The sequence below is a fragment of the Nicotiana sylvestris genome, chromosome 1, assembly GCF_000393655.2.
Source record: "Nicotiana sylvestris chromosome 1, ASM39365v2, whole genome shotgun sequence".
Lineage (NCBI taxonomy): Eukaryota > Viridiplantae > Streptophyta > Magnoliopsida > Solanales > Solanaceae > Nicotiana > Nicotiana sylvestris.
The window spans coordinates 132,159,300-132,181,587 of record NC_091057.1 but is presented as its reverse complement, the minus strand read 5'-3'; the positions used below and the strand labels follow the sequence as shown (position 1 = coordinate 132,181,587).

The window sequence follows — 22,288 nt, the reverse complement described above, 5'->3', positions numbered from 1 at the left end:
TATTTCATAATTCATGTTGGTAATATTATTATTAGTATTAACACAAAACAAAAGACAATTAAACATCCGATTGTACTGCAACAACAACAACAAACCTAGTGAAATTACACAAGAGTCGGGGAGGGTAATGTGTATGCAAACCTTACCCCTACTCCGTGGAAATAGAGAGCATGTTTCCGAAAGAGTCTTGGCTTGAGAGGATGAATAGAAAACAATAAAATATCAACAACACAAGCCAGAAAAATAATAACAACAATGTAAGAATCGGAAAAATAAATGGAAGAAAGTAATAGCACTAGCAATAGCAACAAGCGGTAACCACGCCAAGATACTAGAAAACTGAAGTAGAAGATAGTAAGAAAATAACCATAATACTAGTAATCTGAGAACAATGACAAGATACTAACAAACTAGCCCTAAACAACCCGGTATGGATTAGAAAAACGCCCGACTACCTATTATTTCCCCCCTAATTCCGACCTCCAGACCCTCTTATCAAAGGTCATGTCCTCAAGCTGAAGTCGCACCATATATGTGATTGACAAAATTTAATATCAAATCTATTTTCTATAATGGAATTAACCAAACAGAAGATTGTAAGACTTCTAGTTGTAGAGCCGAAGTAAGTAACTGGCCCACTAAGAATTGTATGTGTCGATGTTATGGGTGGGAAGGAAAGGAACAGATTTCTTGAATGTAATTAGGGGGAATTGGTAGTTGCCATTATTTGGTTACTACGTAGTGGTTAAATGTGTGTAACCATCTCACCGTCCACATTTATTCAGCAAACCATCTCTTTTACAGCCAGTTGGCTATTATACTTCCTTGGCCAAACTAGACTATGATAAATTTCAACTATAGACGCGTTGTGCAGCAGTCCGTTGTCTGTTTTTTTTTTTTTTTTTTTAAAAAAAAACTGATACACAAAAGAAAAAATAAAAGTCAATTTTTGTTGGCTTAGTTACTTTGAAAAAACATATTTAGCCAATATTTAAGGAGATTTTACATAGTCCTAGCACTAATAAGTAATTAACTACATTTCTAACACAAACCTATAACGCTGGAACAATCATTCCCACAACTTTCTCTCCCTCATTTAATGCATTACCTCAAGATGTTCTCATTTCTCCTTCACGTAACTGCTTTTAACTCTAATTATTATACTTATAATATATTAGCTTTAATAATACATTGTGTTGTATAATTATTGAATATATGATGAATAGTAATGTTATATATGAATGTATATATAACTCTACCGGGTTGATGTTTGTTATGATGAATAGTAATGTTATATATGAATGTACATTACTAGTATATATTCATAGTATAATAATATATAACTTACAGTGGTATTCTAATATATTAATTTTATATTTTATCATATTAGTTTCTCTTTAATGTGCTTCAAGCTCTTCTAGCTAAGTTGAAGAAAAAAAGAGAAGAAACGATCTTCCAAGAATCTCCATGACAAAGTAAAAATGGGCGAGATGGGTAAATCATAAAGAAGGAAGTACATAACGTATGGGAATAGGAAAGAAAAAGGAAATACTTTTTTAAAATTCGAGAGATTTTTAGGGACCTAATAGAATTGGTCAAATTTTTAAATTTAAATTCAAAATTAGATCGGCTAAAATAAAAATTGTTATTTTTGGAATAAGCAGAACATATTATTTATGAGAATACTCTTTAAAAAGGGAGCAAGTGTGTAAAAATCTCAATTACTTACGTTCAAGATCTTATAGTATCTCTTTTTGGCGTCAAGATACTATTGATTAGGATACAAATTAAGGAAGCAGGTACGTAGTTGCAACATGCAATAAAGTGATCCTATTTTTAGTGATAAATAGCAGTGACAACATTTAGTAACAATGAGTCATACTGAACTAGTAAACTTTATGCTCCTATAGGATTCTATATTATATAGCAAGGTAATAGAATGATAGGGGTATATATATATATATATATATATATATATATATATATATATATATATATATATACTTAATCAATGGTCATTTAAGTATGGAACTAATCGTCTCAATTCATCACCTCCTTTCCTCGTAGAAGAGCATCAATAGATATTACTTCATTAGTGTAGCCACCCTCATAAACTAAACACTTAAATTTTCATAGGATAGTATTAAACAAGTGTAGTCATATTCATTTTCTTAATCTTTTGCTACATAGGATACAGCAACTACGTTCGACGAAGGTGGCTAGGGATTGCCTTGTAATTTATAGAGCGAATTTGACGTTTAATTTGATGGATGCATTTGATTTCTCTTGCCTACCTTTCTAAGAAAAGTGTTATTTTCGCAATAAGTTAGACATGGTGACCTTTGTATTTCAATTCTTGGCCCCTTTTCAGCTGTGTAAATTAAAGAGCACCACTTATCTTTTGTATAGTCGCTAAAATAGGCCACAAATGCAAAATAGTACTACTCTTTCTGATGATGTCCATCTCATTGTTGAATTTCTTTGGTTTGGTAGCCAACTTTATTGAATTGTGAAAAGTGTGTGTAAATTATCAAATATTGTAGGCTTTAGAGAGTGAAACTTTGGCTATAAAAGGAGAGCTTCAACTCTCATTTCTTCACACCAACAAAGAGAGAAAGAAAGAGTGAGGTTTCACAGACAGGGTATAAGAAAATACTCTGTGAGGAAAATAGAGAGTGCGCGATATTGTAGTGAGGTGGGAATATCAAAAGAGGGCTATTTCTTTTGAGTGTTGTAGTGGTCTTTGGAGTATTTTACTCGGACCTACAAAGTGTAAAATTCCTTACTATAGTGATATCAGTTGCCCCTATCGGGGCCGTGGTTTTTTCCCTTATTAAAAGGATTTTCCACGTAAAAATCTTGGTGTTACTCTTTTATTCTTGTTAATTACCGTATCTCGGTGCTACATTATTATTCCGCTTTTATTACCATGAATATTATTTCTATGGGGGTTTATTACCAACAACTGGTATCAGAGCACAGGTTCTGCTTGTTCACTGAAATACTATTCACTATCGGTAGTACTATACTCGGTAAAAAATAAAAATGTCCGGAGTAAAGTACGAGGTAGCAAAATTCAACGGAGATAACGGTTTCTCAACATGGCAAAGAAGGATGAGGGATCTGCTCATCCAACAAGGATTACACAAGGTGCTAGATGCTGATGGCAAAAAGCCTGATACCATGAAAGCTGAGGATTGAGCTGACTTGGATGAAAGAGCTGCTAGTGCAATCAGGTTGCACTTATCAGATGATGTGGTAAATAACATCATTGATGAAGACACTGCACGTGGAATTTGGACAAGGTTGGAAAGCCAATACATGTCCAAAACGCTGACAAATAAATTGTACCTGAAGAAGCAGTTATACGCCCTACACATGGGTAAAGGTATGAATTTTTTGTCACATTTAAATGTGTTTAACGGACTAATCACACAGCGTGCCGACCTCGGAGTGAAAATCGAGGAAGAAGATAAAGCCATCTTGCTATTGAACTCGTTGCTATCTTCGTACGATAATTTGGCAACAACCATCCTGCACGGTAAGACTACTATTGAGTTGAAAGATGTCACATTGGCTCTTTTACTTAATAAGAAGATGAGAAAGAAGCCTGAAAATCAAGGATATGATATCATCACAGAAGGTAGAGGCAGAAGTTATCAAAGGAGTTCGAACAACTATGGTAGATCCGGAGCTCGTGGGAAGTCAAAGAACCGATCCAAATCAAGAGCCAGAAATTGCTACAACTGTGATCAACCAGGTCACTTCAAAAGAGATTGCCCAAATCCAAGGAAGGGCAAAGGTGAAACCAGTGGCCAGAAGAATGACGACAACACAACCGCCATGGTGCAAAATAATGATAATGTTGTCCTCTTTATAAATAAGGAAGAGGAATGCATGCACCTGTCAGGTCCAGAGTCGGAATGGGTGGTTGACACATCGGCACCTTACCATGCCACACCGGTAAGAGATCTTTTTTGCAGATATGTAGCAGGTAATTTCGGCACACTGAGAATGGGTAACACAAGTTACTCAAAGATTGCGGAGATTGGTGACATTTGTATCAAGACAAATGTCGGATGCACATTGGTTCTAAAAGATGTGCGGCATGTACCTGATTTATGGATGAACTTGATCTCAGGAATTGCTTTAGACCGAGATGGATACGAGAGCTATTTTGCAAATCAAAAGTGGAGACTCACTAAAGGATCATTGGTGATTGCAAAGGGAGTTGCTAGTGGCATGTTGTACAGGACAAATACAGAAATATGCCAAGGTGAATTGAACGCGGCACAAGATGAGATTTCTGCAGATTTGTGGCACAAAAGAATGGGTCATATGAGCGAGAAGGGATTGCATATTCTTGCCAAGAAATCACTTATTTCTTATGCCAAAGGTACAATAGTAAAACCTTGTGACTACTGTTTATTTGATAAGCAACATAGAGTCTCATTTCAGACATCGTCTGAAAGAAAATTGAATATACTTGATTTAGTGTATTCTAATGTTTGTGACCCAATGGAAATTGAATCAATGGGCGGTAACAAATATTTTGTTACTTTTATTGATGATACTTCACGAAAATTATGGGTTTATATTTTGAAAACCAAAGATCAGGTGTTGCAAATTTTTCAGAAGTTTCATGCTCTAGTAGAAAGGGAGACGGGTCGAAAGCTGAAGCGTTTCCGAAGTGACAATGGAGGTGAGTACACTTCAAGGGAATTTGAAGAGTATTATTCAAGTCACGGGATCAGACATGAAAATACAGTTCCTGGAACCCCGCAGCACAATGGCATAGCCGGGAGGATGAACCGCACCATTGTGGAGAAAGTGAGAAGCATGCTTAGAATAGCTAAACTGCCTAAGTCATTCTGAGATGAAGCAGTTCAGACAACCTATTACCTGATCAATAGGAGTCCATCAGTTCCGTTGGCATTTGACATCCCAGAGAGAGTTTGGACCAACAAGGAGGTGTCCTACTCGCATCTGAAGGTGTTCGGTTGCAGAGCTTTTGCACATGTACCAAAAGAGCAGAGAACAAAGCTGGATGATAAATCTGTTCCCTGCATATTTATCGGATATGGAGATGAAGAGTTCGGGTACAGACTGTGGGATCCTGTAAAGAAGAAGGTCATCAGAAGCAGAGATGTAGTCTTCCGAGAAAGTGAAGTTGGAACTGCTGCTGATATGTCAGAAAAGGCGAAGAATGGTATAATTCCTAACTTTGTTACTATTCCTTCTACTTCTAACAATCCCACAAGTGCAGAAAGTACGACCGACGAGGTTGCCGAGCAGGGGGAGCAACCTGGTGAGGTTATTGAGCAGGGGGAGCAACTTGATGAAGGTGTCGAGGAAGTGGAGCACCCCACTCAGGGAGAAGAACAACCTCAACCTCTGAGGAGATCAGAGAGGCCAAGGGTAGAGTCACGCAGGTACCCTTCCACAGAGTATGTCCTCATCAGTGATGAGGGGGAGCCAGAAAGTCTTAAGGAGGTGTTGTCCCATCCAGAAAAGAACCAGTGGATGAAAGCTATGCAAGAAGAGATGGAATCTCTACAGAAAAATGGCACATACAAGCTGGTTGAACTTCCAAAGGGTAAAAGACCACTCAAATGCAAATGGGTCTTTAAACTCAAGAAAGATGGAAATGGCAAGCTGGTCAGATACAAAGCTCGATTGGTGGTTAAAGGCTTCGAACAAAAGAAAGGTATTGATTTTGACGAAATTTTCTCACCTGTTGTCAAAATGACTTCTATTCGAACAATTTTGAGCTTAGCAGCTAGCCTAGATCTTGAAGTGGAGCAGTTGGATGTGAAAACTGCATTTCTTCATGGAGATTTGGAAGAGGAGATTTATATGGAGCAGCCAGAAGGATTTGAAGTAGCTGGAAAGAAACACATGGTGTGCAAATTGAATAAGAGTCTTTATGGATTGAAGCAGGCACCAAGGCAGTGGTACATGAAGTTTGACTCATTCATGAAAAGTCAAACATACCTAAAGACCTATTCTGATCCATGTGTATACTTCAAAAGATTTTCTGAGAATAACTTTATTATATTGTTGTTGTATGTGGATGACATGCTAATTGTAGGAAAAGACAAGGGGTTGATAGCAAAGTTGAAAGGAGATCTGTCCAAGTCATTTGATATGAAGGACTTGGGCCCAGCACAACAAATTCTAGGGATGAAGATAGTTCGAGAGAGAACAAGTAGAAAGTTGTGGCTATCTCAGGAGAAGTACATTGAACGTGTACTAGAACGCTTCAACATGAAGAATGCTAAGCCAGTCAGCACACCTCTTGCTGGTCATCTAAAGTTGAGTAAAAAGATGTGTCCTACAACAGTGGAAGAGAAAGGGAACATGGCTAAAGTTCCTTATTCTTCAGCAGTCGGAAGCTTGATGTATGCAATGGTATGTACTAGACCTGATATTGCTCACGCAGTTGGTGTTGTTAGCAGGTTTCTTGAAAATACTGGAAAGGAACATTGGGAAGTAGCCAAGTGGATAGTCAGGTACCTAAGAGGTACCACGGGAGATTGTTTGTGCTTTGGAGGATCTGATCCAATCTTGAAGGACTATACAGATGCTGATATGGCAGGTGACATTGACAACAAAAAATCCACTACAGGATATTTGTTTACATTTTCAGGGGGAGCTATATCATGGCAGTCTAAGTTGCAGAAGTGTGTTGCACTTTCAACAACTGAAGCAGAGTACATTGCCGCTACAGAAACTGGCAAGGAGATGGTATGGCTCAAACGGTTCCTTCAAGAGCTTGGATTGCATCAGAAGGAGTATGTCGTCTATTGTGACAGTCAAAGTGCAATAGACCTTAGCAAGAACTCTATGTACCATGCAAGGACCAAACACATTGATGTGAGATATCATTGGATTCGAGAAATGGTAGATGATGAATCTCTAAAAGTCTTGAAGATTTCTACAAGTGAGAATCCCGCAGATATGCTGACCAAGGTGGTACCAAGGAACAAGTTCGAGCTATGTAAAGAACTTGTCGGCATGCACTCAAACTAGAAGACAGTGCTACCTCCTCTAGATGAATGAGACTGGAGGGGGAGATTGATGATGTCCATCTCATTGAAGAAGCATTAGGCATGTGCCTAATAAAAGTTTCTTTGGTTTGGTAGTCAACCTTGTTGACTTGGTTTGGTTAGGTAGCCAACCTAGTTGAATTAATTTGGTTTGGTAGCCAACCTTGTTGAATTTCTTTGGTTTGGTAGCCAATTTTGTTGAATTGTGAAAAGTGTGTGTAAATTGTCAAATATTGTAGGCTTTAGAGAGTGAAACTTTGGCTATAAAAGGAGAGCTTCAACTCTCATTTCTTCACACCAACAAAGAGAGAAAGAAAGAGTGAGGTTTCACGGACAGGGTATAAGAAAATAGTCTGTGAGGAAAATAGAGAGTGCACGATATTGTAGTGAGGTGGGAATATCAAAAGAGGGTTATTTCTTTTGAGTGTTGTAGTGGTCTTTGGAGTATTTTACTCGGATCTACAAAGTGTAAAATTCCTTACTATAGTGATATCAGTTGCTCCTATCGGGGCCGTGGTTTTTTCCCTTATTAAAAGGGTTTTCCACCTAAAAATCTTGGTGTCGTTGTTACTCTTTTATTCTTGTTAATTACCGTACCTCAGTGCTACATTACTATTCCCTTTTATTATCATGAATATTATTCCTGTGCGGGTTTATTCCCAACACTTTCTAGGATTGATGTCGTTTTTATCATAAAGATATTACTCCAATTATTATCTGTCGGTGCAAAATTCCAGTTGGATCAGTACTATCGTCATTCCAACGATTCTTGATCTCATTCTACTGTAAGCCTTTGAAGGTTATTTATTTTTTGAAGAGGTTTTAGTTGGATATTATTTCACATCAATGACATTTATAAGAACTATGCACTATATGTAAAAGTTGGAATATAAAGGAATAAAGATTAGCTTACCGGCAAAGAATACAATAGTTCACAGTTTCGAAATATTAGACGTCAAACAAGGAATAAAGGAATACGTTCGTCCTTCGAACGATTAGAGTAAGATAAAATTCAAACCTAAATTTGAATTCAATTAATTTATTTATTCCTCTAGTCGGGTGGGTGCCTACCAATTTTAAACCAAATCCTCTAAATATTGTAGATGCGAATCCCATCCCTATTTACCTGTAAAACGATATAGTTAAATTTGTAACGTGATTTATAGACAAATGAACCGATTTTATCCTACAGTACGAAATAAATAAAAACAGAAACAAGAATATGAAATAAAATTAAAGGATACAAGCATGGCTATGAACTTAGCCTTTCTGTGGCAAAAGTGAGAACGATGTTCAAGAATAAAGATTGAGAACAATGTTATAAAATGAGAGCAAAGTATAGCTTTTATGTGTACATAATGCTTTTTTCTCTTTTTTTTTAAACAATGGATGTTAATTCTTCTATTTATAGCTCTATTCAGGGAGACAGGATCCTCAACTCAAACTCCTCATGAATGAGAATAAAACTGTCACTTATGGCTGGTTGGCTGCATAAGGTTGGTTATAAATGCAGATATTCTCTCATTGAATGTTGCCCGATGTCAATACTTTGAACTTTTGTCGTCGGCTACCCTGCCTTCGAGACTCATCCAGTGCTGGACACATACTGGCAACCGGTATTGACCATTTGCTGACTCACATCATACTTGTCTTCAGCTCCACATGTCATCTCTTCATCCGATCCGTCCGACTGTCACTAACTAATTTTACAGTACACACCCAGTTATTATTCTGCAACGTTTAAACATCAACAATACCATGATATTCAATATAAATTTATCAATACTTATAAAAATTGGTACGAAAACCTATCCTAATATCTGACTATTTCTTGTAGACATTTATAAATATATGTGAAATTTTTTCCGAAGTTTCCGGGTGCCACTAACCCCTCTTTTGATAGTCATAACATAAACTTGAAAGAACATTTTTCTAGTAAAACAATTTTGGTAAACATAACATTTCCTTATTTTCTTTTCTTTTCTTTTTTCCAAGGGTGGTAGAGGAATGGAGGTGCAGATGTTTTGATTTGGTTCTTGGTGTGAATGTAGTAGTTGACATTGATTGAAAAGATTAGCCATGGCTTAATAATTAATTTACTGCGTCAAAGATAGGCCTATAATATTAAATAGGGATGGTGTTAGATTCTTCCAGCAGAATAGGTTAACCCTCTCCAACTACATTACAGATGGATAGTTGCTATCACTTACTCCTTCCAACTGCTTTTTATTTCTGCATTAAATGTTCACAACCCCCTATTTATTTATTTAATATTTGCAGGTTGCACCACACCTTTTCCAATTTTCATAGTCGGACCATTTTTTTCAATGCTCTGATAACCCTTTTCCAATTTTTTGGTGGACTACCGCTAAATGCCCTAAATAATTAACATCTTCTTATGATACCCTTTAATTAATTTTTTGGCCTTTATTTGTGGTCCACAATATTTGATTTTCTCAAATATTAATAATTAATTAACTTTTTTTTTCAAAGTTGTCCTTAGAGTAAAGAGCCTAGGAGTATACTTTATATTTTCAATGAACAAAATAAGGTTAATATATTATTAATTAATGATAAAATGTGAATTTCTTAATATATGTGAAAATAACCAAAAAATTAATTAAAGTGGACCGGATGGAATAGTTATATGGCAAACAAGTCCGTGCCAAATAAATTAGTATTACATAAAAAGAATTTGTATTCATATATAAATGTCCTTACTCTTTAGTAATTTAAAAGGAATAGAAGATGATTTTAAAACTAATTTTCGGTTATTTTCACCTATGTAGTTTTCTCATACATATGTTTGGATTGTTTGATATCAAAATAGTTTCTAGTCGTCTCTTAATGGACTGCATTCCGAAGGGTAAGACAATATCAGCACAATAAAGGGTTTTGAAATATTTGTCATTTTACATAAGTGATAATCACTACTCCACTTTTTAACTAGAGTAGATGGAAGTTTGTTTTGTTAATTAAAAAATTAGGTCCATGTAATTATCAGGATTAATTTGTGTGCATAATTTTATACACTTTAAATTTTAATTAGAATGCCAAGTTTTTGGTTACTCTTATATTATAATATTGTCAAATTTTCATTTAGGACCTGTTTGGACATAGATTTCCAAATATGGACACAGATTCCCAAATATTTTTTGAAAAAGATGATTTGGGTGAAGTTTGATATGTAATTGTTTGGACATGAATCTTGGGGCAAGTTTTGACATGTTAAAAAATTCTTTTTTTTTCCAAGCTAAAAAGTCCCAAATGGTTATGATTTGGCCCAAAAAGAGGTCTTAAGCTATATTTGGGATTTTGAAGTTTTGGTGTTCAAAATCTCAAAAAAAAAAAAAAAAATTAATTCTATAAACAAACACATATTTGAAAAGAAAAAAAAACTTCCAAATATTATGGTCAAAACGCTTGCTTAGACATGGATGACCCTTAAACTTACCATTTTTGTTCGACCTTGATTTATTTGTAAGGGCATTTGAGAAATATGAGCAAAAGACAAGGGTAAATGATTATATTCCCATCTATATATTAGGACCTCTATTTTCGTTCCATCTCATTCCACACCATCTCTTTTATAACAAAAATTGTAAGCCAAAACCCAAAAAATTTGCAAAAATGTCTCTAGTGACAGATGAGATCAGGGCCAGTGCCTCAGAATTCTACACTGGAAATGATATCTGCCAAGAAAAGTCCAAATTCTTGCTAACAGAAATGGGTTTACCAAATGGCCTACTTCCCATGCAAGACATGTTAGAATGTGGCTATGTGAAGGATACAGGATTTGTTTGGCTCAAATCCAAGAAAAAAACTGAGCATAAGTTTGAGAAAATTGGAAGGCAGGTTCAATATGGAGCTGAAGTGACAGCCATTGTTGAACAAAACAAGATCAAGAAACTTACTGGGGTTAAAGCTAAAGAGCTCCTTATGTGGCTAACACTTACTGAAATCTGTGTGGATGATCCACCAACTGGAAAAATCCATTTCAAGGCTACATCTGGACTTTCTAGGACTTTTCCTGTGTCAGCTTTTGAGATTGATGTGCCTAAGAAAGAAGAAGTCAAAGAAGAAGTGAATGAAGTTGTGAACAAGGAGAACAAAGAAGTGATTGCTGCTGCAGTGGAAGTGAAAGAGGTGTAAGAAAATTATTGTTTGCTTGCACTAATTAATCCAATTATCTTTGCTTATTGAGAAAGAAAGAAAGAAAGAAGTTTCATTTTATGATGAGGGAAAGTTTTATTTTGTTCAAAAAGTTGTTGTACTACTTAAGTTGAGGATGATGATTATCCATCTTGATGTACTCAAGTGGTTAATTATAGTTAATTATATCCTCTCCTCGTTCAATTTGGTGACAATAAACTTAAATCTTGAGTCTTGACCGTATATTCTTGAGAAGATCATGACATCTTATTCGAGAATCTGTGGAACTATGCTTATTTTTCCACTAATCGAAGTATTTCATTGAATAATATGCCTTTCCTCGTCTCTACCTGTCTTACATGGATGAGCCATAAGACTTTTCTATAGAAATGATACCCGGTGACAACTTTAAATGGCAGCTATTTAAGAATTAGCCTGTGTATTTACAATTTTAGTTTTTCAATTCAATTTTTCGGGACAATTCTGAAGTTGAAATTTTTAGTTAAAAATTTCACAAAGTATTGATTAATTTCTAGATAGCACTATTTGTGTACTTGCCGCCTCTTTTCTTGCTTAAACCCCAACTTTGCCAGATATAAGCAATGACATTATATTTTAAACCACATGTTATATGCAATCTTTTTCTAACTTATCGGCTTGCTGAAAAAACTTATAAATGGGGCATAATTTGAGATGAGGCAATATTTATAAATGAATAACAAAACAAAAATCACAATGAAAAGATTTCTCAGAATTTTCCTTCATTTTTAAATTTGTAGTGGCCAATCAGATTCAGCTGGTATCCAATTATTCAATCCTTCTAATTAAATGATTATAGAAAATTCTGTTTCTACTTAGATAGAAAGATTTGATATAGAAGTTAATAATTACTGTACTTATAAGCTAGCATAGGTTTCTATAAATGTCATCTAATCTTACTTGTCTTGGTCTTTCCTGCCTTTCAACTTCATATAATGGCCATGAAAAGTCTTAATTCTCAAGTTAGACAGGCCTTCCTAGAGAGTCGACTGTGTCAAGAACACAATTTATATATGTTGGTAGCTGAAAAAGTTGAGTTCGGCAAGAAATTTAAAAGAGTAGAAGAAATAGTTGCAATCGTATAAAAAAAAAAAAAAATGAAGAAAGATGGATACGTGTAACCAGATCGAATAGAATAAAGTTGCTTAGACTTGAAGTAGATGTCCTAAATTTATTACTTACCTAACAATTGTATCGTAACTCAAAAAGACATGGGCAAATCAGTCTTCTTCTTGAAATATACCAAAAAGGTAGTACCTTTCTTGATATAAACTTTATCAATGCGCTACGTTTTAGTTGTCCAAAATTTGATCAGCTTCCTGAATTAGAATTATCGTACAAATAATAATAAAAAGAATCCGAAGATTAAGAAATTTCTTGGAAAAGGGAAAATAAGAGGATAAAAGTAGCTCGTACAGAAAGTAAATTACGATATAACTCTTGGTTATTGTCTTATTGAGAATAATGCTAATTATGGAAAGGAAAGAGGTAATGCTAATTGAGTGATAGTTTTGAACTTTTGACATATTTATTGGGACGCAAAGTTCAATTAACTTATAGGCTAAGATCTCGTAATCAAGAGGCCGTGATCAAACCTTTAGCTTGTGATATAGGAGTATATCATATATTTTGGTAGCCTGTCGGTTGATGTGCATTATTTGTAATTTATTCGTTCGGTTATAACTTATAATTGTTCTATTAACTTCTTAGTTGACAATACATCAACAAAGAAAGAACTACAATCATAGGAGTAATACATACGGAGAATTTTTTCTGTTGTAGTAATCTCTAGGGATCAAACTCAACCAGTATAAAAGGCAGCCCGGTGCATTAAGCTTCCGCTATGCGCAGGGTCTGGGGAAGGGCCGAACCACAAGGGTCTATTATACGCAACTTTACGCCTCATTTATGCAAGAGGCTGTTTCCATGGCTTGAACCCGTGACCTCCCGTCACATGGCAGCAACTTTACTAGTTACGCCAAGGTTCCCCTTCATGCAAACTCAACCAGTATGCGAGAAAGATACCTAGATTGTACTCCCTTCAGCAGTAGTGAAGTGGTTTGAGTTGCAATCCAACTGAGAAGTGGGAACTTCTTATTATACACATCTCATCTTGCCTTCTCAATTCAATGAAATTGCAGTACTATCATTTTTCCCTTCTCAAATGCAGCATTACTCATACAAGGCTCATTCCTTTGGAACCTTCAATTATGTAATAGCAATATGCCAATCTCTCACCTTTCATGTCTTTTCTCTTGTTTTCTTTTCTTTTGAGTGGGCTGTGTGGGAGGGGAACACCAATATGAAGTGATTACTTTAGCAATCACTTTACCAGGGGTATAGAAGTTTGCAACAACTAAAATTATCCATAGACTTGGCTTACATTACACAACAACACACACAAGTGAAGTTAAGATAACAAAATCCCAGGACATGGAGAGACCTGAAGGTTTTACCTTGAAGGAGTACATAGTTCATTTCATATGCTTGCTGGGACAATTTTTTTAAATCCAAGCAGGAACACATCCTATGTAGAATACGTACAAGCTACTATTTTCATGGGAGGCCTTGAGTAATTGGGGGGAGGCTCCCAACAAGTTACAATCCTAAGCAAAATCACACTATCCGTCAAACCTACAGACAAAGATAAAGAGAGATTAGATATGGCTCAACTTTAAAACATACTGCACTTAATAAAGTGCTTTGAAAATTCATTCTCAAAAAAAATAAAGTGCTTTGAATCAACCTCAATGGGAATAGATTACATATGAAACACTAAATTGGGATGAACACCTCAAGACAAAATTTGGTCAGCCTCTCCACTTTTGAAGATAAACTAGAAACTAGAAATTTCACACTAAGGAAACCATTGGAATCAACAAGCCAAAAACCAATTTTTAGGCCACAACAATAAAGCTCTGAGAATATACTATTGATACCAAATTGAGGATTTTCCTACTCAGACAGGGAAGAAAAGTATGTATCTAACGTACATTTCTATCACACCACAATAATACTGCTTCAGTACAAGATAAATTATGAAAAAACGATTAAAAGTAAAGCAATATACCATTTAGAAGCTACACTACAAATCCACATTGCAAATCTCCCAACACTGTAATTTCTCGAAGATCACTTCAACGCCTGGAAAAATCAAGAAGTTTGTCAATATTGGTCAATTGAATGTAAGATACAACACAACTAAGTCGTATGTTAATAGCTTTAAAATAATGATGTTAGCCTAGGAGTTTATACATGCATCGAAGTATTAGTCTAGTTCACAATTCACATTCAAGCACCAAATATCTCTTAGAAAATGTTAGTCCGGGTATTGTGCCATACCTAATCTCAACAAACTGTCATGACATAGAAGCGCATTACAAAAACTCTTAAGGGCTAGTGGCTATCAGCTAGTGCAAGAAGAAGTAACCAAATGTGTATGAACAAGTACCATACAGGACAAGAGGATTGCAGTCCATGGCAGCTAGCTTTGGATCCAACAGGGTTCTCTTTATCCTTCACATATAGTGTGGTGATCAGGAACTTGGCGTGAAAGGATCTAGGATTTTGTACTAAGATAATGTACTCTGTCTCATAACCAAAATGTATGAATTACAATGACAGTTAATAAGGTCTGGCGGAGTTCATATTGGGTTTCATTCTAATTGCTCACAGAGGAGAGAACCAAAAGTTTCTCTACCTAAACGCTGAAACCATATCAGTTCTAATTTCCAGTTTATTTTATATATATATAATATATTTTCAAAAACAGCAATATGTCACATAACAATACAAGAATCACTATAGATGATCTTTTCCCAGGACAGAAATGCATGGTCTTCCATGCAAAAAAATTTAATCTAATTCATGATTTTTTTTAATTCAGTCATTCAGAAAACTGTACCTGGGAAGGTGTGACCCACTTTCCGTTAATCCAGTCCAGATGCAGCCTTAAATCAGCATGATTAAACTCCAACTCCTCATTGTTCCCCTTAAACTGAACCCTGTATCTCTGCCCTTTAAGAACTTTAGAAACCACACCTACCCACCAGCCATCATTGTATAGAGCATCCACTTCTTCAAGGACTTTGAAGCTTTTAAAAGGTCCAATATCAGGTGGACGTGGTCGTACATACAAACGATCAGCTTCTTCTTGCAAAAATGCGGTATCATCGTCATTTCTTAAGTTCTGATACTCTATCAGGTAGTTACCATTATCTAATAGCTTAACAACAGTTGCAGTAAACCAAGCACCCTCAAAACCTTCTTCATCACTGCTGACTTCGACTAATGACCCTTCGCTGAAATTTTCTGCTGCGTCGTTGCTAGGTTTAATATCAGTAGAAGCGAGTGTCTGCATTTCATGCCAAAGTCAAAATAAGTGGGGAGAGAAACATTCCTCCAGCTCCCGTTTTGTTTTTGGCCGTGTGTGTTTAGTGCATCTATGCTAAAGCTAGGTTGGTCACAAGAGATTATTGAAGCTTGGGTTAGAATAATTATTTTATCAATGATAATACCATTTATATCCCCCTATATACTTGCAAAGTCATCTCGTACTACTGCTACTTGCTTTCAATAATGTTCCACATATGATGAACGATGGAATTAATCACAACTAAACAGAATAAAAATTTAAGCTCAATTGGGAAGGTTTTCTTTTCCATGAGTTATCTCCGCTCTATCTAGCGGGAGGAAAGCACCTATGTTACACCGATTCTGGTGCAAGTATGTATTCATACAGGTACAACGTACAAGTATTCACAACGGATTCATTTGACTTAACAAGTTTGGGTATAATTTGAAGGATTTAACGAATTATCCATACCATAAGTTACTACTGAAGAGCTACATCAAGATGAATGAGGAGTTCCAACGTAGATAACAATATATAGGAAAAGGTTTCCACATTAGGAGATGAAGGTCAAAATTCTTTTTAGAAACAAAAAGAAGAAAATGGAGAAAGCGGGTGGTAACCCTATCATAAGCAATATCGAACTAGTCTGCATAACCTAATCCACTTTCAAGTTTGCAGCATGTTGTCTGCTCAGCTGGGCTTGCCGGCAACTGTTAGGATGAGAACTTGAGAAAGGTGAGAAACATGCTTCTTTATTTGAAGAAGTGACAAACAGATTTCTTTGAGCTTCCAAGTTACCCTTGATCAGCTGAAAATAACAACAGTACAACACCATATCCAAGAAGTGTAAACTGATTCACTCGAATGCCGTTCAATGCCCCTATGTCTACAAAGTTCCAATTCACTGTGGTCGACATTTTTATCTGAATATTTGCACATAAAGCACCAACTTTCATATTTAGCCCCCCTCGTCGTCAACTAAGTAAAAGGACACAAAGTTCCAATTCTCAAATTCTTGACTGTCAATATAGCCCCCCTCGTCATCAACTAAGTAAAAGGACACATCTTTCCTGGTGCCCTGAGAATCCAAACCAATAAGCATGGAAAATCCAACTCCTCCTCCACCAAAAGATTATGATAACATGACTATACGAAATAATCCCTCTCTTCCCACCCCCACCTCCGTGGACCTGACTAGCATGAACGTAATATGCTTGTAAAGTATTTCAATCAAGCCTTGGAATTCAACTTCTCACTTTTGAAGTTCCTCTTGGAATTAAAGGTGTCAAACGGGGCGGGTTGGCCCGGTTCCGGTAGTAAGGGGGCCGGGCAGGGCTGGGTTGGGACGGGAACCGGCCTGTGTCAGGTAGAATTTTGGTACCGGTTAACTGGACCGATACAACCCGTTAAGGTCAAGTTATTTGGGAACCGGTTAACCGGACCAGTTCAAAGGCTAGTTCAATTTTTTATGTTATTTTATTTTTGTAAAGTTGATCGTTGGCAACGGTCAGCTGCCATTTTAACCGTTGTCCAACGGCTAATTTGCAAGAATAGCCCTTTTTTGGAATTTGTTTTTCAAAAATAACACTTTTATTATTTACTAATTTAGCTCTTTGAAAAACTATAAATAGACCCCTCCTCTTCTTCATTTCTTCACTCATCTCTCAATTCTCAAACCCAAATTCTCAATTCAAGTTAAATCATGTCCGGTGCTTCTAGAGTGCGCTCATATGTTTGGGAACACTTTGAGGTGGTAGAAGAAAATGAAGACGTTCACAAAGTAAAGTGCAAGAACCGTGGTCAAGTCTCAAATGTTCATCGAAAGTTGGAGGAAATAGGCTGTTTAAGGAGGCATATGAAAAGTTGTCTTGATCGTCCTCCAAAAATTCGCATTTAAGTTGATTTGAGACAATTTGTGTTATTTTAAAATTATTAGACTTATTTAGGCTTAATGTTTTAGTTTGTTAGATTAATTTGAAGTATTATTATGCAATGAAAATTTGAAATGAAAGTCTTTGAAGTTTAATCTTTACATATCAAGTTATCAACACTCAAGTATACGACTTATACCATAAGTTATATTTTTTTCATGTTCGTTGTATACTCTTAAATTCGTAATGAATTTTTCAAATATAAGGTTTTTAAAACCTTTGAAATTTATTCAAATATTCTTTTTATACGTTAGTTTTTAGTGTTTAATATTTTTACTTTATCTTAATATAAATTAAGATTGCTATACAAAAAAAATTTAAAAAGGCCCGACCCGACCCATTAGGCCCAGAAACGTTCCGTTTAAATTTAGCATCGGGGAAGCCCGGAACCAGTAAAAGATAAACGGAAACCGGCCCGGTACCGAAACTGGACGGTTCCCTTTTCCTCTACCCCCGACCTACCCGGCCCGGCCCCTTGACACCTTAACTTCGAATTCAATTACTTCCTATTCTTGAAGTTCTTCTTGACCTTTATGCCCAAATAGAGCCCCCCCCTCATGTAGTCTACATATCGTTGTACTATCATTTCCTTCTTATTTGAGGTACTGTAGATATTCGGGAATGTGAGTTTCAACCTCTTTTCTTCATACCGTTTGTGACTCCAAAAACTTATGCTACTTCAATCTCCAACCCTGAAGCTTATGTTTTCGATGAAATCTTCCCATCCTCTCATAATACTACTCCAAATTCACACCCAAATAGAAGTATGATATTTTAAATCCTCCAACCCCCTTCAACAATTCCATACTTTCTCCTATCACCTCATTTGATAGAGCGGGTTCCTTGTTACCGAGTCTTCGTGACCATCCTAATAAGTGAAAACTCAAAAATATTTTCAAGATTCCCACATTGCTTCAGAGATGTAGCATTCTCCCAACTGACTAAGTGAAACTTCCTATCCTAAGTTGTTGATTCCATGAAAAGTTCCTTTAGAGCCTTTTCGATTTACCTGTGACGCTGGCTGGTGCGTGAAGTAGGGCTGTGCATTTGGATCGGATATCCGATCCGATCCACTCTATTTCGGATTTTCGGATTTCAAATTTCGGATTTTCGGATTGGATACGGATTGTGTTTTATGAAATTTCGGATTTTCGGATTGGATTCGGATTGGTATGATTTTAATCCGATCCGATCCGATATCCGAAATTATATGTACCTATATAAATACACACTAAAATTTTAGGGTTATGCTTATTCATTTTTCACACACCCCCTCACTCACTTAGATTTTTCCGCCTCTCTTGCACCTCTCTTCTCTTCAGTGAAGACTAAAAGAGTCTCAATGACTCAAACTTCCGATTTTACTTTGATTTTATGTCTCTTTCTTCCGCCTCTCTTCTCTTCTCTTCTGTCTTTTATGTCTATTTCATGTTCTATTCTTCAACTTTTGATTTTATTTTGATTTTTTTGTTTGGTTTGGTAGGTGGAAGATGAGATAGAGACACTGAATGAACTTTAAATTGTTGAAATTTTTTGTGACAATCCGATCCGACAATCCGAAAAATTATCCGATCCAAAGTTTAAAATCCGATCCAATCCAATGTTAATTCGGATCGGATTCGGATTGCCCTTTTTAGAATCCGAAATCCGAATCCGAAATAGGCTAAATCCGATCCAATCCGATCCGTGCACAGCCCTAGCGTGAAGCAATGACATAAAGTACTTTAAATGCTTGACATAGTGCTCTTAATTAATAGTCTCTTTCCCTTTCGAAAGGTACCTCTTTTTCCATGCTACTAGCCTCTTCTCAAGTCTCGGACTCCATGCTAATTAATCCTTATTGGAAGCGCCAAGGTGAAACCAAGATAAGTAGTTGGAAGAGCTTCAGTCCTCATTAGACGTGATTATTTCATATCTTTTCCAATTCCATATAATTGCATATCATCTTAATATCGCATTTATACAATATTCATCTTGTTGAAATTAGGCTTTCGAGGCCCAAAATTCACCCCTCCCCTATATAATATTACTGTCTCATAACTGTTTTATAAAACTTACCTACTAGATCCCACATTGATTGACGAAATAGAATATTATCTCTTTACATAGTCTTGAGCAATCCTTACATTATGAGCTAAATTTCGAGATTAGTTAGGCCCATGATCAATTTTCTTAATATGTTATCAGAGCCAAACTCATCAATGTGTTTCCTAATATGTTAAGCCCCCATATATGTTATACTAGTCTAGATGTCCAATCCTGTGTGTGCAGGGTATTAAGTCTTATTTCTAGTTATGCTAAAACTCTTACTCTCAGTAGTGTTTATTATACTTCATACCTTTTAGTTGATCTCCTTGAAGCTTTGTGGGATTAACACAATATCATCAGCAGATTGCATGCATAGTTGAACCTCATTCTTTATACTGTTGGCTACCTCATCCATAACAAGGGCATACAAATATAGGTTCAAGGCATCCCTGGTGTAAACATTAACCCAATGTTTACAGGAAATGCCTTTGTATCTCCTTTTATTCTCACATCTCAAACTTGTCACAACTCTCCTTTTACAGGAAGGTCCTTACAAAATTCCAGAATCTGCAACACCAAAAATTGCCCCAAACACTAGAAATAAACCAAAAATAGCAGAATTGCACCTCAGAAAACTGCACCAAACAACAAAAATAGACCAAAAGTAGCAGAAACTGTAAGAAGTGCACCTCCGAATTCCATGAGACTAATTTTTTACCCACACCAGTTCATAGTTTGGGTCCCACAAACATTTCTTTCTTCTGGTAATTGAGTGCAAATTCACATACTCGGTAATCCAATAAGCTGTTCAAAAAACACAACAATCCGGAAAGAGTTTCTTGTAATCTAATTTTCTCAGCTTCATTCGAGGTAAATGGAGAGCTAAAGCACATTAGCAACCCTATGCTATCACTATGTGATAAAAACCCTAAAGGTAGGAGTGTGCTCTTCCTAAAGACCCTTCCTAATGGGATTTACAAACCCAAAAGAAAAGTAAAAAGCCAGATAAGATTTCACATTAACTCCATAACCTCCTCCATAAGTTGTTTCAATTATTCGACAGAAATGAGAATGTCCGAGATAAAAAAGGAACATACCTCTTCAACTTCATCTTCATCTTCCTCTCCTTGCTCAAGTGGTGGGGTCCACTTGCCATTGGCCCACTCACGGTGGGTCCGTAGCTGGGATTCATCAAAATCCAGCTGGTCCCTTGTTCCCCTGAAGAACACAGAGTACTTCCTCCCACCACTATCACCCAACACCTCCATGACCACACCCTCCCACCATCCCTCATTGTGATAAGCATCCACCTCTTCACTGACGTTGAATATCCTCCGCCGTTCAGGCGGTGGCCGCGGCCGCAGCTGAACTAAGCTCAGCGTCTCCTTCAGCCGTCGTGTACCCTTTTTATCAGCCATCAGCGTTTTGTACTCCACCAACACCCGCAGCTTCTTGTCATCCTCGTCGTCATTCCTCCTCAGTTTCTTCGAAATGGGTCGTATGACAGTTCCCTCATACCACGCGCCTCGGAAGCCTTCCTCGTCACTGCTAACTTCAACTTCTGCGCCATTTGTGAAGTAAGTGTTCAGTAATTCGCTTTCATTTTGGTCATTTTCCATTGCTACAGCTGCAGCTGCAAGGAGATCGAAAGGAAGATATTTTGAGTTTTGAATTTGGAGTGAACAGCGTACGGAGATTTTTTGGCGGTAGTACAGGTTAGGAGATTTCAAAAATAGTTATTGGTCTTTGTGAGATTTGGCGGAGGGAAGGTGAGTTATTGACAAAGAGGGGGCTCTACTTGTTGGAAATTGCGAAGAGTTCATTGTTTGGGTTTAAGGGATTGGGGTTTTTTAGGATTAAGTGGGAAGAGGAAGGGGGAGAGGCTTTTGAGTTTTGGCCAGATTTGTTTGGTGTGTCATATGTGTGTTGGGGGGAGGAGGTAGGGAGTGACACAATATTCAATAAATTTTATTTTGATTAGTTTGATGTTGCCACGGTATCTCCAATGAGTCCGAAACCTTTTTAATCATTTTTCGAAAAAAAAAAAATACTTTTGTACTACTTTAAAAAAAATTACATAAATGAGTAAAACGCAGTATTATATTGCGAATTACTTTAACGGAAATTTTGCCGTTAAAGTAATTCGCAGTATAATACTGCATTTTACTTAAAAAAAATAAAAAAATTTGTAATTCGCAGTACTATACTTCGTTTTACTAAGTTACATTTGTAAAATACAGTATAATAATGCGTTTTACATTAAATAATTGTGTTGTACTTTGATTTTTGCCCCCACCAATAATGAACTGACATAACAATAATTCAATACATAAAACGTAGTATTATACTGCGTTTTACATAGAAAAATTCTACACCCCAACGTCGGACTTGCCTTATTTAAAGGCGTTTCAATTTTATAAAAATTCATTCAATACTTTATTTCAAACTTACGTTCATACTTCTCTCTTCTTCTTATCAATTATTTTTTTACAATGTCTGAAGTTACAAAAATAAGGGTTTCACTATATTGGGGGGGTGAGGTTGTGTTGGAGAATAACTCTGAGAGGTATAGCTCACCTCCACAATGTCATGTTAAATTGTCGCTTACTATGGAGTACGATAAATTGGTATCGTTGTTACGTAAAAAATGAATGAGATGAGGCGTTCGGTTAACCTTAAAATAACCGGTAGATTTCTGTATTCAGTGACTCCACAGGGGTTTGCTTATTATTCTG

General features: G+C 36.4%; 2 protein-coding genes across 2 annotated transcripts; one reads left to right on the top strand and one right to left on the bottom strand.

The window, feature by feature from the left end:
* Positions 1-10,612: 10,612 nt before the first annotated feature.
* Positions 10,613-11,444, top strand: LOC104228662 (uncharacterized). Its single transcript, XM_009781172.2, has one exon. The coding sequence runs from the start codon at positions 10,680-10,682 to the stop codon at positions 11,199-11,201; it is 522 nt and encodes a 173-aa protein (XP_009779474.1). The 5' UTR covers positions 10,613-10,679; the 3' UTR covers positions 11,202-11,444.
* Positions 11,445-13,586: 2,142 nt separating this feature from the next.
* On the bottom strand, positions 13,587-21,484 carry LOC104228663 (protein AGENET DOMAIN (AGD)-CONTAINING P1). Its single transcript, XM_009781173.2, has 4 exons — positions 20,651-21,484; positions 15,145-15,594; positions 14,311-14,384; positions 13,587-13,874 (listed from the first exon to the last, which is right to left on the bottom strand). Exons 1-3 carry the CDS (start codon positions 21,170-21,172, stop codon positions 14,373-14,375), a joined length of 984 nt encoding a protein of 327 aa, XP_009779475.1. The 5' UTR covers positions 21,173-21,484; the 3' UTR covers positions 13,587-13,874; positions 14,311-14,372.
* Between the last annotated feature and the right edge of the window lie 804 nt (positions 21,485-22,288).